Source organism: Aquarana catesbeiana, linkage group LG07 (genome assembly GCF_042186555.1).
Source record: "Aquarana catesbeiana isolate 2022-GZ linkage group LG07, ASM4218655v1, whole genome shotgun sequence".
NCBI classification, from domain to species: Eukaryota; Metazoa; Chordata; class Amphibia; order Anura; family Ranidae; genus Aquarana; species Aquarana catesbeiana.
Genome location: NC_133330.1, coordinates 56,325,501 through 56,341,359, shown reverse-complemented (window position 1 = coordinate 56,341,359; position 15,859 = coordinate 56,325,501). Strand labels below are relative to the sequence as shown.

Sequence of the window (15,859 nt, the reverse complement as noted above, 5' to 3'; positions counted from 1 at the left end):
TGAAATGTTCATTCTAAAGTTACAATCTTCAGAATCCCCCCTCTGCCGTTTCACCTCTCCTTCCCTATGGCCCTTTCTTGTTTCAGGGTTGCCTCACCAGAGAGATTACTCTCTCTTCCATAGACCTTCACCATCAATATGGGTCTTAAAGGCAATTTTTTAAACATTTTGGATAGAGTAAAAGAGGCTTATATCCTTCTCAATTGTTTTGTTGTTTGGGTCCCATTGGGGAGATTTCCCTTTACTTCCTGCCCCATAGCTAAAACGGGAAGTGCGAGGAAATCCTTCCAATAAAATGGAATCCCTGGTTGTCACCATTGCCACCAACACTAGTGTCTCCAATGGAAGATTTCCCCTCTATTCCTATTTCTAGTGACAATCTGAAATATAGGATCATTCCCTTTCATTTTCAGCAATAACTGTTACCAGGACAATTAAAAAGTGTGAATCTCCCTACAGACAGCAATAAAACCTGCCAGATATTTTAATACCTCTTCATTCTATACAAAACTAAAGAAAAAATGTTTAGCCCAGTCCAGTCCAGTTCACAACGGGATCACAGAGGAATGTGTGCCTCGTTCCCATGCGATTCCTGCGGATTTTCACCAGAACAAGGAAAAACATGCTGCACCAAGTGGCGTGGTACTGCAATATTTGGTGCTGGTAAACACACTGTGCATTTGGGGTGCTATTAAAATTACATTGGCACCCACATGCAGATCGGAAAGGCAGTAAGTTTGAATGCGGGGCTGGAAACGCGCCTTTTCCCGCACTGCTGATGTGAAACGGCCCATCCACATTTTTAGAAGGTCAGTGTTTTGCAGCCTATCTCCATATGGCCGAACCCAAAGTGAGATGTGAAGAGCACTGTTTTCCGAACATGGTCTAACTTTTAAATGCACTTTTCTTAGCAGTTAGCGCATAGATGTGAGACATATATGGATGGCATTGCCACTTAAATGACTGATATATATATATATATATATATTTTTTTTTATGACGTTCTAACATTATGTTTGGGAGTATGGCAAAAATGTATCTTTTTCGTAAAACTCAATTTTTTTGCACTTTGGCACTAAATATATTCTCTCCTTTTGCATCTGTTAAAATGTTGAGCAGATGGATTTACTTGTGTGCCAATGACTATCAGTGTATCTGAGTAATTATTTTACTGTTTTTGTTGTGGTAAGTTACTGCTGAAAATTTCACATTAAAGTGTATGTAAAGACAAAACAGTTTTTTCAGTTGTGGTAGAGTGGTGAGGGTTTAGAAAACATACCAGATCAAGTTTTTTTTTGTTTTTTTTTTTACTCTCCCTCTTTTTCCTGTCTCGTCATTGTCATTAAGTGGTTGTCACCAGAACAAGAGCTGGGACAAAATGATCCAGTATGTGAAAATGTTTGGGAATATGTATACTTTAATTGTAAAACATCTACATCTCTCAGATTTGGTTTCACCACCTGTGTTCTTGCATGAACTAGAACAGGGCTGCATATGGAAAAGGCAATTATACAATTTAGGAAAATTCATGGTAATTCACAAGCCCACAATCTATTAGAAGAGGTTTGGATACCCCAAAAGAGCTCTGTATTTTATGGTCAGATATGGGCCCTTAGAGGGCCTAAGCCACCAAGACTTTGACACATTAAGTACAAAGCAGGGTAGGTATTTGTTTGTTTCACTTCCATCGCAATTTAAAAAGTAAGGGTTTTATTTCTCATATTCTGATAGAGGAAGGAAACATGTAAGTCAGGGATCTCAAAACTTTCTGAACAAAGGGCAAGTTTACTGTCCTTCAGACTTTGAGAGAGCTGGACTGTGGCTAGTGTGAGTAGAAAATGCCCTGACATCAGTGGGGTAAAGAATGCCCCATCATTGTTATTAGTAGGAGGAATATTGCCTCATTGTTGGTAGCAGGGGAAGGAATAGTGCCCCATTGTTGGCATTAGTGGGAGGAATATTGCCTCATTGTTGGTATTAGTGGGAGGAATATTGTCTCACTGTTGATATCAGTGGAAGGAATAGTGTCCCATCGTTGGTATTAATGGGAGGAATATTGTCTTATTGTTGGTATCAGGGGAAGGAATAGTGCCCCATCATTGGTGACAGTGGGAAGAATAGTGCCCCATTGTTGGTATCAGTGACAGGAATTATGCCCAATTGTTGGTGTAGAAGGAATAGTGCTTTGTATAAGTGGGAGGAATAGTCTCCCAAAAGGATAAAGGAAAGCAAAGGGCCACATCTGGCCCCCGGGCCACAGATTGGGCACCACTGATAAATTTTTCTTTGTGTCTTGGCCATTTGCACATCCAGAGCCTTTGTGCAGATACAGTATAATATTATGAAACCATTTATTCCAAACTGTATGCAGCTTTTTCAAGGTTGTTTGCCACAATCAGAGTAGTGTTTGGAATTCATGGCTTATATGGAGCAAGGCTTGGGTGCAACAAGAAAACAGGTGTAAAAAGAAACGATTTGCATGACCCTGCCCACTTTCCTAGGATGATGACTATACCCCTTGTTTGTTTGAACTTCTGATGGAAATTAGACATCTAGTAGGTACCCTCCATATTGAGGTGTATGTCAGGGAAAATTGAAACAATAGCTGGACGAATTTCAGTTAGTGTGTGGCCATCGCTGTTCACCGGAAGCAGACCATTTTATTGACTTGTGATGAAGGGACATGCTGCAGCGGCTGATCGGTGTATTCTGGCAGTGGCAGTTCCCACTATCAGAAAACAATGTGCCAACAGTCATTTGTGTAGATGGAGGAATCTGTTAGTAACTCTCTAGGGCCAGCTTGAAGGTTCTGTGGTCTAACAGAAGAAATGTGAGGACTGATTAGACTCCAGGAAGAGTGTATAGTAATAACACAGGAAGAGTGGACAGCTTTGGATTTCTGGCATGTATTTTTTGCACTTACTGAGAAGATGGGAAAAAAAAACTTCCAGTGATATATTTAGCAGACTAGAAACATTCAAATAAAGGATGTTCATTGTTAGGTTTGACATAGACTTTAAAGTAGAATTCTGGTGACGTCACACTTGTCCAGTCAGAGAATGCTTTGTGTTCGTTGAGAAAATGCAAAGCATTCTCTGAATGGCACCTGTATTGAGCAGATTATTCTTTGTTGTTGTTTCTTTTATTTAGCTTCTTTTTTTTTCTTTCCTGATATTATTTGATCATAACCCAGTGAAAAGATAAGAGGGGGTTTACAGCAATATAAACCCCTGGAGTAGAGAGGGGGGGTTAAAGTTTCTCTTTAGCATTGCATAGAAGAGGAAAGCTGAGACTATTATGCCGCGTACACACGATTGGACATTACGACAACAAAATCCATGGATTTTTTCCAACGGATGTTGGCTCAAACTTGTCTTGCATACACACAGTCACACAAATCTTGTCGGAAATTCCAAACGTTGAACGCGGTGACTTACAACACGTACGACGAGCCGAGAAAAATGAAGTTCAATAGCCAGTATGGCTCTTCTGCTTGATTCCGAGCATGCGTGGAACTTTGTGCGCCGGAATTGTGTACACACGATCAGAATTTACGACAATGGATTTTGTTGTCGGAAAATTTGAGAACCAGCTCTCAAATTTTGTGTGACGGAAATTCCGATGGAAAATGTCCGATGGAGCCTACTACGATCGGAATTTCCGACAACAAGCTCCCATTGAACATTTTCCGTCGGAAAATCCGTGTGTATGGGGCATTAGAGTGTAAGTCCAGGCAAAAACTAACTAACTCTAAACCTGCTCTATGCCACATTCTAAACCTTAACTAGCTAACCCTGTAAAGCAAAAATTGCTGTACTTGCCTATTTTGCAGCTGATCCGGTCCAGTTTCCAACGGCGGAAGTGGTGTACATGAGAGGACCGACAACGGCTTTGAAATGGCTGGCAAGTGACATCACACACAGACTTACTATGGGGCTTCCGTTGTCAGCTGCCTTTCCTGCACCCACCTCCACACTGAACCAGTTGCTGACAACTGATGATAGGAACGGATTGGATTGGCTGCAGAATAGGGAAGTATAGCGATTTTTGCTTTACAGGGTTACATATATTAGGTTTAGAATGTGGCAGAGAGCAGGTTTAGCGTTAGTTAGGTTTTGCCTGAACTTCCACTTTAGGCAAGTAAAGAGGTATACCGCACTTTTTAAATATTATTTTAAAGTTCTAGAACAAACAATACAAGTAAGTGCAGTAGTAGGTAAGTAAATAAAGTAGGTGGTACCCCAATTTGGCTGAAAAAATTTAACTTTAAAGGGTCCCTAGTACATTAAAAAACATGGCTTAGGTTTTGAAGAAGTTGCTTTTCAGTGTCATACTTGTAGGCTGTGCATGACCTCTCGCAAGGCTTTACAAATAATTCCTAGGTAGATGACTCTTCCCGTTCTGCCTAGATCACAGGAGGTGCCGAATGTTAGGCTTGCATTTCTCTACTTTGCAGGAACAAGTGCTCTGGCATGCACAGTGCATCTCCCTCTGTAGCAGCAGCGAGTGAGCTCAGTGATGTGCAACACGGGAGAGAGGCACACTTCACATGGGTAGGTTTTAGGTGAGCCAGAACACTCCTTTCTCTGAAGCTAAGAGGTGTGCCACCTACTGTATGTTGCGTCCTTTTATCCAGGCAGGACAAGGGGAGCTTGGTGTGGTTCACTTACCTTACAGGGCTTGGGAGAGACCGTGCATGGCCTACAGGTAAAGCATTGGAAAGCAGCTTCTTCTTCAAAATCTGAGCAGTGTTTTTTCTTGTACTGGGAACACTGAAATGCATACAATTTTTATACTACTTTCTTAGCTTTCATTTGGGCCCACAAATGCCCCAGAGTAGCCCGTGCTACTCTCTTTGTCCACAGATTAAGAGGTGGCCTTGGCGTTCCACACATCTCAAAGTACTAAGTTTCCTGGTGGCCTGCTCACTGGTACGTCACTTCATAGGATCCCACACCTTTCTATCGTAGGCTTCCATTCATGAGACCCACAACCCCCCCCCCACGGAATGGTTTCATTATCTACAACTCTGACACTGGATTTCAGCTCTCCGCTGTAACTATTCTTTCCCATTCCAGACAACGATCTTTGAACATATCTGCCTTAACTCACCTGGAACCCAGGGCACTATCTCCTCTATTTATTCCTCTTTGATATCTGGGGGCTCGTCTCGATTCCACCTGTATGTCTCCAAATAGGAGCAAGACTTGGCAGTCTCTATAGCTTTAGAGGACTGGAGCAAGGCCTGGCCATCCTTTCAATACAGTCACCATGGAGGCGGCCTTTAAGGTTCTCCTCCGCTGGTATTGGGTTCCCGCCCGCATAGCTCATTCGAACCCATCGTACAATGATATATGCTTCATAGGATGTGGCCAACGTGAGACAAGATTCGCATTTGGTGGTCTTGCCCACAATTGGTGGGATTTTGGTCTAGGGTCTATGGCCTCCTTTCAACCCTTTTTCATGTACCCTTCCACAAAGACACCCGGCATGCACTTCTCCACTGCCCCCTCCCAGGCCTCTTCTCATACCAGCAAAAGCTGGCTACCTACTTTTTCATTGCCGCAAAATGCGCTGTTGCTAGAGCTTGGTTGATTTTGCAGAGGTGAAGAGCATTTTGACCACCCTCATGCTGCATGAGAAGATGACCAGTGTACTTCATGACTCTAATGTTCCTCAAATTGTGGAACCCATGGTGGTCTTATGCTCTCCGCACCCTCCCCCCGACCAGCTTGGGTATTCCAGACCGTTCTAATATACCACCCAACTCGCAGTCTCCATGCTCTTTTCTTGTCTAAGTCTACTCCTCCTCCTTTTCCACTCTTGTCTTGACGGTTCCTCTTTCTCTTTCCTGGCCTAGCTCTATATCTCCTTTCTTTCCCCTACTTGTCTCTCAGCTTTTCTCTTCCCACTCTACCCCCCGCCACCCTGTCCCTCCCTATTCCACCACCCGCCCCCCCCTTTTTTCTCCCCCTTTTTTCTCCCCTTTTTTTCTCCCCTTTTTTTCTCCCCTTTTTTTCTCCCCTTTTTTTTCTCCCCCTTTTTTTGTCTTGGAGCTCCAATTCCAGTTATTCAGTCCCACTTCCGACACTTACTCCGGATGCTTTTACACTTTGAAAAAGTGTTTTGTTTGCATTTACGTGAAATGTGATGTTTTGTTCCCCTGTGCGGGACCATTTTTCTTTTTTCTTCTTCAAGTCTGTATTTTGGCATTGTTTAACTCCATAAAAACTTTTGTACCGGAAATACATACAATTTTATTGTAAAGGTGAACTAACCATGTAGGCCGGGTCCACTTATGTGCAGCCACGGTTCACAGCATGGGGTCCGGTGCGTGTCTGTTCACCGGTTCAGGTGCTATTCAGGTTCAAATTTTTGCCTGAATTCGCACCTGAATCAGACTCAAAAATGCACAGGACCCTTTTGAAATGCAGACCGCGGCCGCCCTGGACATTGAGAGCCTGTCAGACTTGCATGTCCTACTAATTGGATGCAGAGAAACCCTCATCCAATTTGCACATATTTGAAGTCACTATTTTTCCTTCTCAGACAGTTCAGGTAACTTCAATTAAACATTAGAGTATAGATCTGCTTTATATCTGATGTTTACAGGACTGTAAAAATTCAACTTACTCCTGCGTAAGCCCAGATCCTGTAGATTACTTTGTATTTCGTGATGAGAATCTTTTAATAGAAATGCACACAAAAACTTCAAGTGATTCAATAGATTTTTTTTTTAAAGAATTCGGAGAAACCCAACAGCTGCCTCCTTTTTTCATTCAGTAATTAATCCTGGGTGTATAAGTTTTGTAGAAGTAAAAAAAAATTGGTGCAAACTAAAATGAGTCCAGCTGGATTATGTGGGTCATTCCTTCTTTTCTTTTGGTTCTCAGGGTGAACGGGGTAATGAATTTTATATTTTCTGCTGGGTACACTCAAAACCTGACATCACATTGTACAAAAGCACCCTTGGACGAAACCCGGCTAATTGAAATTCAAATGCAGTGAGATGAAGTTTTGCTATTCAGCCGAGCTGCCTTTTGTCTTAAATCTGTGTAATGAATGAACTTCAACAATGCACTCCTCAATTCTCCCAATACGCACATTCTTCAGGAGCAAAGAGGAAACAAAGAAACTCTATTTTATTTTCTGCTTGGTGCATGTTTAGAAACCTAATAGATTTTTCCTCTGTTCTGTGAAAGTGGCGGGAAGAAAAGATCTACCAATGTTTAAGTGGAGTGAGAAAGAAATTTTTCCTTTTTTGTTTTTTTTGTTAAACCTGTCTATCTGTTATTCTTCTTGTTTAGGTAATTATTATGGGACACCGAAGCCTCCAATCCAGCCCGTCAATGGGAAAGTGACTTCCGGTGATGCATCGCAAAATCCTTTCTCCGGCTCTAAGCAGTCGACCCCCAAACGGACAAAATCTTACAATGATATGCAAAATGCTGGCATAGTGCATACAGAGAACGATGACTATGACGATGAGGCTCCTGAAATGAACAATAGTTTTACAGGTACATTATTATTTTCTTTTTTTTGGTAATGATTCTACTGCATAATATTAGGGCCAATCCAGCCAAAGCCGATAGCTTGGTTTTGAGATACTTGAAAGTTGAACCACCTGACAGTTCCTAGGGCTGGCTTCACACCATTGTATTGCAGTAACGCACAGTAAGCCTGGGTTCAAACCTCTGTGACTGGGGAATGCAAGGAAAAGCTTGCACATTCCTGACCCACAGAGAAATGTGCTGCACTTTAGCAGACATGCAGGGGGTGCGATAAATTCTTAATGATACTCCCACGCATCAGCACCTGCAGCGTGTTTTTGTGTGTGCCAAACCACCAGTTTAATGTGGTGCAATTTTTCTTACCTGCGTTTCAGTGGGTAGGGCAGACCATTGAAATTAAAAGGCTGCGCAACCCGCAGAATGTAGCCCAGCAAGTATAAACCAAGACTAACGGCTCATTCAGATGGACATGAAAAACTCTGAGTACTGATGCCTACAGCTTATCATCTTGTACACAACTTTATTGAAGTTTATAAACTCATTTAAACGGTTCTAAAACAAAGCTGTGTCTGAGGGCATATTTTAGGCCCTGTATTACGCTGCGCACGTGTAAACATTTGTGCTAATGTATACAGCATACATGTACTCTGTTGGTTACTCCTCCCACCTAGTGTCCTTGGTTGCTAGGATGCAGGTGGTCTCTGCTGTTGCTAGGACGCAGGCAACCGACATTTATGCAGCAGCGGCACATGCACAGTATTTCCCCAACAGTCATTCATCAGTGACCAAAAGGCTGGTCATTCAGTGCATGTGCTGCTGCGTGAAAGACTCCTTCAGGACTGAGCTATAAACATCAGTAGTGTGCAATCATCAATGCAAGAGCCGCTGATTACAAATTGTTTGCCCTGAGCAGTGGTGGTGGAGTTTGGTTATGCTGTACACATGTAAACGCTGCACAAGCATTATATGCGTACAGAGTACAGAAACGATTTTATGCAGGACCTTGCTGTCAGTAAGTTCTGCCTGATTGAGCCCTAAAACATTAACACATGTTAAAGCTTAACTCCATGTTTATATCCCTTTTAAATAGTTAATTTGGGCCAAGCGAACCCAAACAAACTATTTACTACACTAAGAGTGCTTTCACACTCACAGCGCCCGAGCGTCAGCGGTAAAGCGGCGCTATTTTTAGCGCCACTTTACCGTAGTTTTAGCAGCGCTATGCGGCCGCTAGGGGGGCGGTTTTAACCCCTGCTAGCGGCCGAAAAAGGGTTAAATCCGCCGGCAAAACGCCGCTGCAGCGGCGCTTTGCCGGCGGTATGGGAGCGCTGCCTCATTGATTTCAATGGGCAGGAGTGGTGGAGGATCGGTGTAGGAGCGGTGTATTCATCATTCCTACACCACTGCAAAGAAGCTGCTGGCAGGGCTTTTTGTGACGCCCTGCCAGTGCAGCGCCCCAGTATGAAAGCACTTGGGCTCTCACACTGGGATTGCAGCTGAGGCTTTTTTCAGGTGCTTTACAGGCACTATTTTTAACACTAAAGCGTCTGAAAAACGCCTCAGTGTGAAAGGGGTCTAACAGGTGTGATTGCTGGGCAACGCCGTATTAACTGTATGTAGCCTTAGCTGGATATACTGTAGTATACAGCTCTAAAGTAATAAAACTGCATGGTGCAAATATTATACAGAAACAAGCATAGAATATAAATTAAAAAAAAAAAATGTTCACAGCAGTAATCAAAAAACAAATGGATAAACAAATGTATAAAAACATAATTCCAAAATATGTTGCGCTGTGCATTTAAATCACAATCTGCCATGTAGGTCCATTCAAAATGTGCAAACACTGCAAATGTGCAAATCAAGCAAATAAATAACTAAATACATAAGCGTCCACCACTGACTGGTGTTGTCATTCACATCCACCATCACATAGAAAACACCAGCCTCTTCCCAGAATACAAGATCCCAGATTATAGGAGGTCTGTATGGTGCTAGAGATCAGCCAAATGCATTTTTGTGTACAGACCAAATGATGAGAACCAAAGGCCTCTCCATCAGAGTTGTGTCACAATACCAGTAAAATATATGAATCACAGAAACTCCATGATGTAAAACTGCATACACTATGTATTATAGAGAAAAGAAAAGTAAAAGGAAATGGAAAGTAATACAGAGCAGTATACAATTGGACAGCCAGAGAGTCCGGCAGCGTGATGACGTCAGCACTGGACCCGTTTTTGTACTGCTCTGTATTACTTTGCATAATGTGAGTACCTTTTCTCTATAATAAATAAATGGTATATGCGGTGTTTGCACATTTTCCTAATATATGTATGAATGTGAGTTAGGGACCTTAGATTGTGTACTTCTCGAGGAAAGGGACTGGTGTGAATGTACTTACATGGCAGATTGTGATTTCAAGGCATAGCGCAACATATTTTGGAATTATATAGTATACAGTGCTGTTTCAGCACTGAGACAGGGATTTCATGTCCTACTCTCACAACAAAATAGATTCGGGCTGAGTACTGCTCAGCCATTCACAACAATGCTTTGCATTTATGAATGAATACTAAACTTCCTCTAACTGGCTGAGGCGGAGAGGTGGGTGCATGATGTCACAATCTCCACTTCAGCCAATGAGAAGAAGCTTTGTGTTCATTCAATACAAAGCTTTTCGTGAATGGCTGAGCATAGCTCAGGCTTTATACAATTAATATAGCAGGACCAGCAAGCACATTTTGTCCCAAACAAACTATATAAAGAAGCATTAAATGTGGAGTTAGGTTTTAAGGCGCAGCACTTTGTATGATGCTTTGCAGTGCCATTGATTTAGAATGGCACCTCAAAGGCACAATTACAGTAGGCAGCAATGCATCTGCACTGCTGCGCACCCTAGCGCAGTTGCCATTCGCTGTTATGTGCCACAGTTTGAAAAAATAAGGCTCAAGTCCAGTTTTTCATTTGTTGCTCTTCATTGACTGCCTATTCACAATGGAGGGGCTGTCTTAACGCATTAAACGCGTGTCTATGAACTGCAAGGGACTGGAAAGGTGAGACAGGTTCCCTTATAGCTCTGAGGACCTCCATGAGTTAGATCTGAGTTTCCAGGTTCACGCACCTGCTTTGACCATTCCAACAGTAGATCCCGCTTTACTTGCTGGATTGTTTATGAATGTTATGATATAGAGTCATCTGTGGATTTATCTTTTAAAATTATATGGAAAAAGACACACAGGTTTTTTTTGAGCCCCTAGATATGGTGGGATTTTAATGGCACTAGTCCATATATGGTTAAAATATATGAAATGTATTACAAAAGGGCATTTCTAAACAACAGACAACATTTTCATGAAAACAAAACCTGTTCGTCAATACATAGGTAATAAACCAACGACCCATTACAGACTTCTATCCAGTTGTGCATTTAAGCAGTATGTATTATGTCAATCTCTGCAGAGCTCAGTGCGTTTCTTGGACTTTAGGCTGCTTCATCAGGAGCTTCGTCAGGTGTGAGGAGAGACAGACCAGTACCCCATAGGGAGCGAACAAGTCCACACAGAAATATAATATAGTATATGACGACCTCTTTAAAGAATTTTTATGCTGTATGGTTTAAACAGAAGAAGATATCTGGTGGATTATGGCATGTGCCCTAGACAGTATCTTTGCAATGGACTGTTAGCATGTCATTAGATCGCCTATAGCCACCCAGTAGCGTTTAAATAAGCATCTATCTTTGATCTGCAAAATGTAGTCTGTGCAGACTCATAATGCACCAGATATCTTCTTAAGTATAAACCATACATAATAAAAATTATCTGTAGAGGTCTTCATATACTATATTATATTTCTGTGTGATCCCTGATCCCCTCCAGTGAAGAGTATATTTTTGTTCCCCTAATAAGCTCCTGACGAAGTGGACCAAAGTCCAAGAAACACGTTGAGTTCTGCAAAAATTTTGACATAATACTGCTTCAGTGCACAACCATATATAAGTCTGTAATGAGGTCATTGGTGTAATACCTATGTATTGACGTTTTTTTTTAGAAATGCACTTTTGTAATAAACTTTATATATTTTAACCACATATGGACTAGTGCCATTAAAATTCTGCCATATCTAGAGGCTCAAAAAAAAACAACATATACTTTTAAATATGGATGAAGCACTTTAAGGCCAACTAAATAATTTAACTATCTTTTAAAAAAAAATATTTTTTTATCTCAGTCTAAATATGTGTGCCTGTTGTCTTTATAATTTTCTTTCGGGATATTTGTGTGTCAATTAGTTGGAAATAGGAGTAGATAGAACATCTCGTGGCCCCTCGGAATGTTAGGGTTTGCTGGTTACAGAGCAGGTAGATGTTTGTAGAGCCAGTGTGTGCAGAAGTGTTGGTTTTCATAAATGATGGAAATCCTGTTAGACTTAACATGCACTCACTGAGCAGACTCCCCAGTGATCCACGTGAGCCAACAGAGGTTTACGGTAGTTTCCCAATGAATTTCCTATTGGTTTCATTGGGTAACTATCATCTCATGTCTGTGGTTGACCTTCTTGACCCCCTCTTTCACATAGGGCTCAGGTTTATTCAGGACAGATTTCTGCAAAACATATCTCATAACCAGTGACTCCTGCTGGTAAAATCTTGCATTGCAGTGCAGCCACATCCTTGAATGATGTAGCTTTGGATTTACAATCTACAATGTTGCATTGATCAAACTCCAGTTTAGTAATATAATAAACATTAGGATGAAAGCTGATTATTGGAGGGAAAGGTTTAAATAGGACTTTGTTGACGTATTATCTGACTCTAGGCACCTTTTAGTGTTTTGCCTGTCATCTCAGTCCTGTCTCTTAATTTTTGCATGTCCGCAGACTCTAGTGAACAAGACGAAAACTCGAGTAACACTACCCAAGAGATTCCCCCACCATTGGTTCGGACCCTTCCTAGTTTTCACACCACGGAAGGTTCTCAGAAGTTGCCTCAATACCTACCTCCTATTGACGAGGACCGCCTTGGACCCCTGCCTGAAAACTGGGAGATGGCCTACACAGAGAATGGAGAAGTCTATTTTATAGAGTAAGTACATTATTTCTCCACGATACAAGAATGTGCTCACTGTAGAAGGTCTACCAATTCCATTTCACCATTATGTGGGTAAAAGGACCTATACTTAATAATTGTAATTCATGATATATTGTCCATTTACATGACTATTCTGTGTAGCCCGTTGAAGACGCTATAGGTGGGGGATTTCAGAAAACCTGTGCAGACAGGAACATAGTCTTCTACTGCTGTTTCTCTTTCTAAAAATGCTATCTGTCTGGCTGATTCAATGGCTTTAAGTATTTTTGAGTCACTTAACTGGAACAAACCTGCAGATCAGAAGTCTTCACTTTCTGCATGTTTGTTCCAGGTTCGTGGCTTACATTGTATCAGGGTTCAAAGATCAGCATTGCTGCTTAGCCATTAGCACAGGGTGTCAAACTCAATTTTATTGTGGGTTGCATCAGCATTATAGTTGCCCCCAAAGGGCCAGTTGTATCTTTAAGACTATATACATTTATTCAGGGCTTTTTTCCCCAGAGAATAGGTGCAGGAACTCAACCACCCCCCTGCTGAATTGCATCAAATGACGAGTGCAGCCAAATTGCACAGTAGGAACATCTTAAAGGTGCAATACATATCAGGAGTGCATTATGTGCAGTGTTCAGGGGTGCGCTGCGTACAGAGTGCAAGGTTCAGGGGTGCGCTGCGTACAGAGTGCAAGGTTCAGGGGTGCGCTGCGTACAGAGTGCAGGGTTCAGGGGTGAGCTGCGTACAGAGTGCAGGGTTCAGGGGTGCGCCGCGTACAGAGTGCAGGGTTCAGGGGTGCGCCGCGTACAGAGTGTATGACGTCACTTCCTGGTCCCTGTTGACAGATTCCCCGGCCAGCATGGCCGGGAAAGAATGTAATGCAGTGTGATGTTCATTTTATTACATTCAGTAAAGGACAGAGGAGACGTGCAGGATACTTTAGATCCTGAATGTCTCATTAAAGAAAACCTGTATTAATGAGATGAAGAACCTTGAGTAAAGACTGAAGCGTAGTCTGGTAGGCGCAAATATGGAAGTGTTTTGTTTTGGTTTTTTTCCTCTTTTTGTGTGTTTGGGTGGGGTTATTTGAGGGAAATGATTTTTTATGTTTTGTATTGTTGTATTCTGAAAAAAACTTATTAAAATGATATGATTATATAAAAAAAAAAACCTGTCCCCAAAAAAATCAATACATAGGGGACTTTTTGCCGCTACGTGATAAAAAAAAATATATATATATATTTTTTTTAATTGTAAAAAATTAAAGGTATACCCAAGCACATAAAATCTCCCCCTCACGCACAAATGTAAAGACATGCGTTAGAGAGCCTACGCATAAAAATGTCGATTGTGATACACATGTTACAAACTGGCGCCTACATTCAAAGCAAGGGGTTAAAGCAAAAGCAGGCGTCGAGGAGGCAATACAATGGCTCTTTGTCTCCTGTCAAATGCTCTCTGAAGTGTGATCCGAACATGGATCGCTCGTCAGAGAGAACTGCTGATTTAACCACTTCCGGACTGCCGCACGCCGATATATATCCTAACCAGCTAGCTGCCATAACCCCAGTATCCTCGTGTTCGGCTGGCAGTCCCGTTTCAGATAAAAGTGGTCTCTGCGGCGGATTCGCCGCCGCACTCCGGCGCCCTCCGCCGCTTACCGGATCTGTCGGCAGCACTGGAGGCAATCGGATCTTCTGGCTGGGCATGGAGATGAGTGAGGGGAAGATGGCCCCCACCTGTCTCCATAACAATGCAGGGCGGAAGCGACGTCAATACGTCACTTCCGCCCACAGCTCTCAAAGGGCCATTTAAAAAAAAAATTTTTTTTGAATGACAATTTTTTTTTATTATTACTTTTTAGTGTAAATATGAGATCTGAGGTCTTTTTGACCCCAGATCTCATATTTAAAAGGTTCTGTCATGCTTTTTTGCTATTACAAGGGATGTTTACATTCCTTGTAATAGGAATAAAAGTGACACTTTTTTTTTTTTTTAAACAGTGTAAAAATAAAAGGTAAAATAAATAAGAAAAAAAAAATTAAGTGCGCCGCATCCCGCTGAGCTTGCGTACAGAAGCGAGAGTAGTGCATGTGAGTAGCGCCCGCATATGAAAACGGTGTTCAAACCACATATGTGAGGTATCGCCGCTATCGGTAGAGCGAGAGCAATAATTCTAGCCCTAAACCTCCTCTGTAACTTAAAACATGCAAACTGTAGAATTTTTTTTAAACGTTGCCTATGGAGAGTTTTAAGGGTAAATGTTTGTCGCCATTCCACGAGCGGGCGCAATTTTGAAGCGTGACATGTTGGGTATCAATTTTACTCGGCGTAACATTATCTTTCACAATATGAAAAAAAATTGGGCTAACTTTACTGGTGTCTTATTTTTTAATTAAAAAAAGTGTATTTTTTCTTGCTTGCAAGACCGCTGCGCAAATACGGTGTGAAAGAAAGTATTGCAACGACCGCCATTTTATTCTCTAGGGTCTAGGGTGTTAGAAAAAAGAAAAGTATAATGTTTGGGGGGGTCTAAGTAATTTTCTAGCAAAAAAAATGTTTTTAAACAACACATTTCAAAAAGAGGCTCGGTCCTTCAGTGGTTAAGCAAGCCCTAAAATAATGTTATTGGGAAATGTGTTAGGACTACAGAATGCCTCATCCTTATATTATGGAGAAGAGTAGAGGGGGAGGTGTTCTGTAGTCCTAAAATACGCTCTCTCCTACGGCGACAACCCTGCTGCTCCGTAGATGCAATACAGTTGGCAAGCGTTGTCGCCCTAAATGTGTTAGTGGAAGGATCACCCCGTGAAAATAAAGGTATAAAAAGAAAACAAATGGACTGGTAGACTGCATTATAATGCTTTTGTGTTTTTGGGTTTAGACACATTTTAAAGAAAGATTTGAAAAGACTCGACTTCCCACTTTAAATTCTCTACTTAAAAATCGCATCAGAAATTGCGCTTATTGGCTAAGGCGGGATCGGCGGTTGAAGCTCTGTTTATGTAAATACATAATTCATTGCAGAAGCCGTAGCTTCAGACCGAGACCGTCTTCCCCCTTAAAACAAATGATAGCTGCTTTCTAATGAGTACTTGACTGTTGTACAACTCCGCTATGTATTACTGCTCCCTTCTGGCGGTCATGCATTTTAAATCCTCTTGAAAGCTTCCAGTGTTAATATTTCAGCGTGTGATTTGTTGACGGGTTACGCTTTCAATTTGCATGCTTTTCCCCTCAAACAGTGATTGCATTACTCAGGAAA

General features: G+C 41.7%; 1 protein-coding gene across 9 annotated transcripts in view; it reads left to right on the top strand.

Moving 5' to 3' along the window:
* The window catches only part of MAGI1 (membrane associated guanylate kinase, WW and PDZ domain containing 1), a 763,134-nt gene that overhangs the window by 554,764 nt on the left and 192,511 nt on the right, over positions 1 to 15,859 (top strand). For all 9 annotated transcript variants that reach the window (XM_073592190.1, XM_073592191.1, XM_073592187.1 and 6 more), the window contains exons 4-5: positions 7,308 to 7,517; positions 12,393 to 12,597. In XM_073592190.1, the coding sequence (XP_073448291.1) occupies positions 7,308 to 7,517; positions 12,393 to 12,597 (415 nt within the window). The remainder of the gene's footprint in view (positions 1 to 7,307; positions 7,518 to 12,392; positions 12,598 to 15,859) is intronic.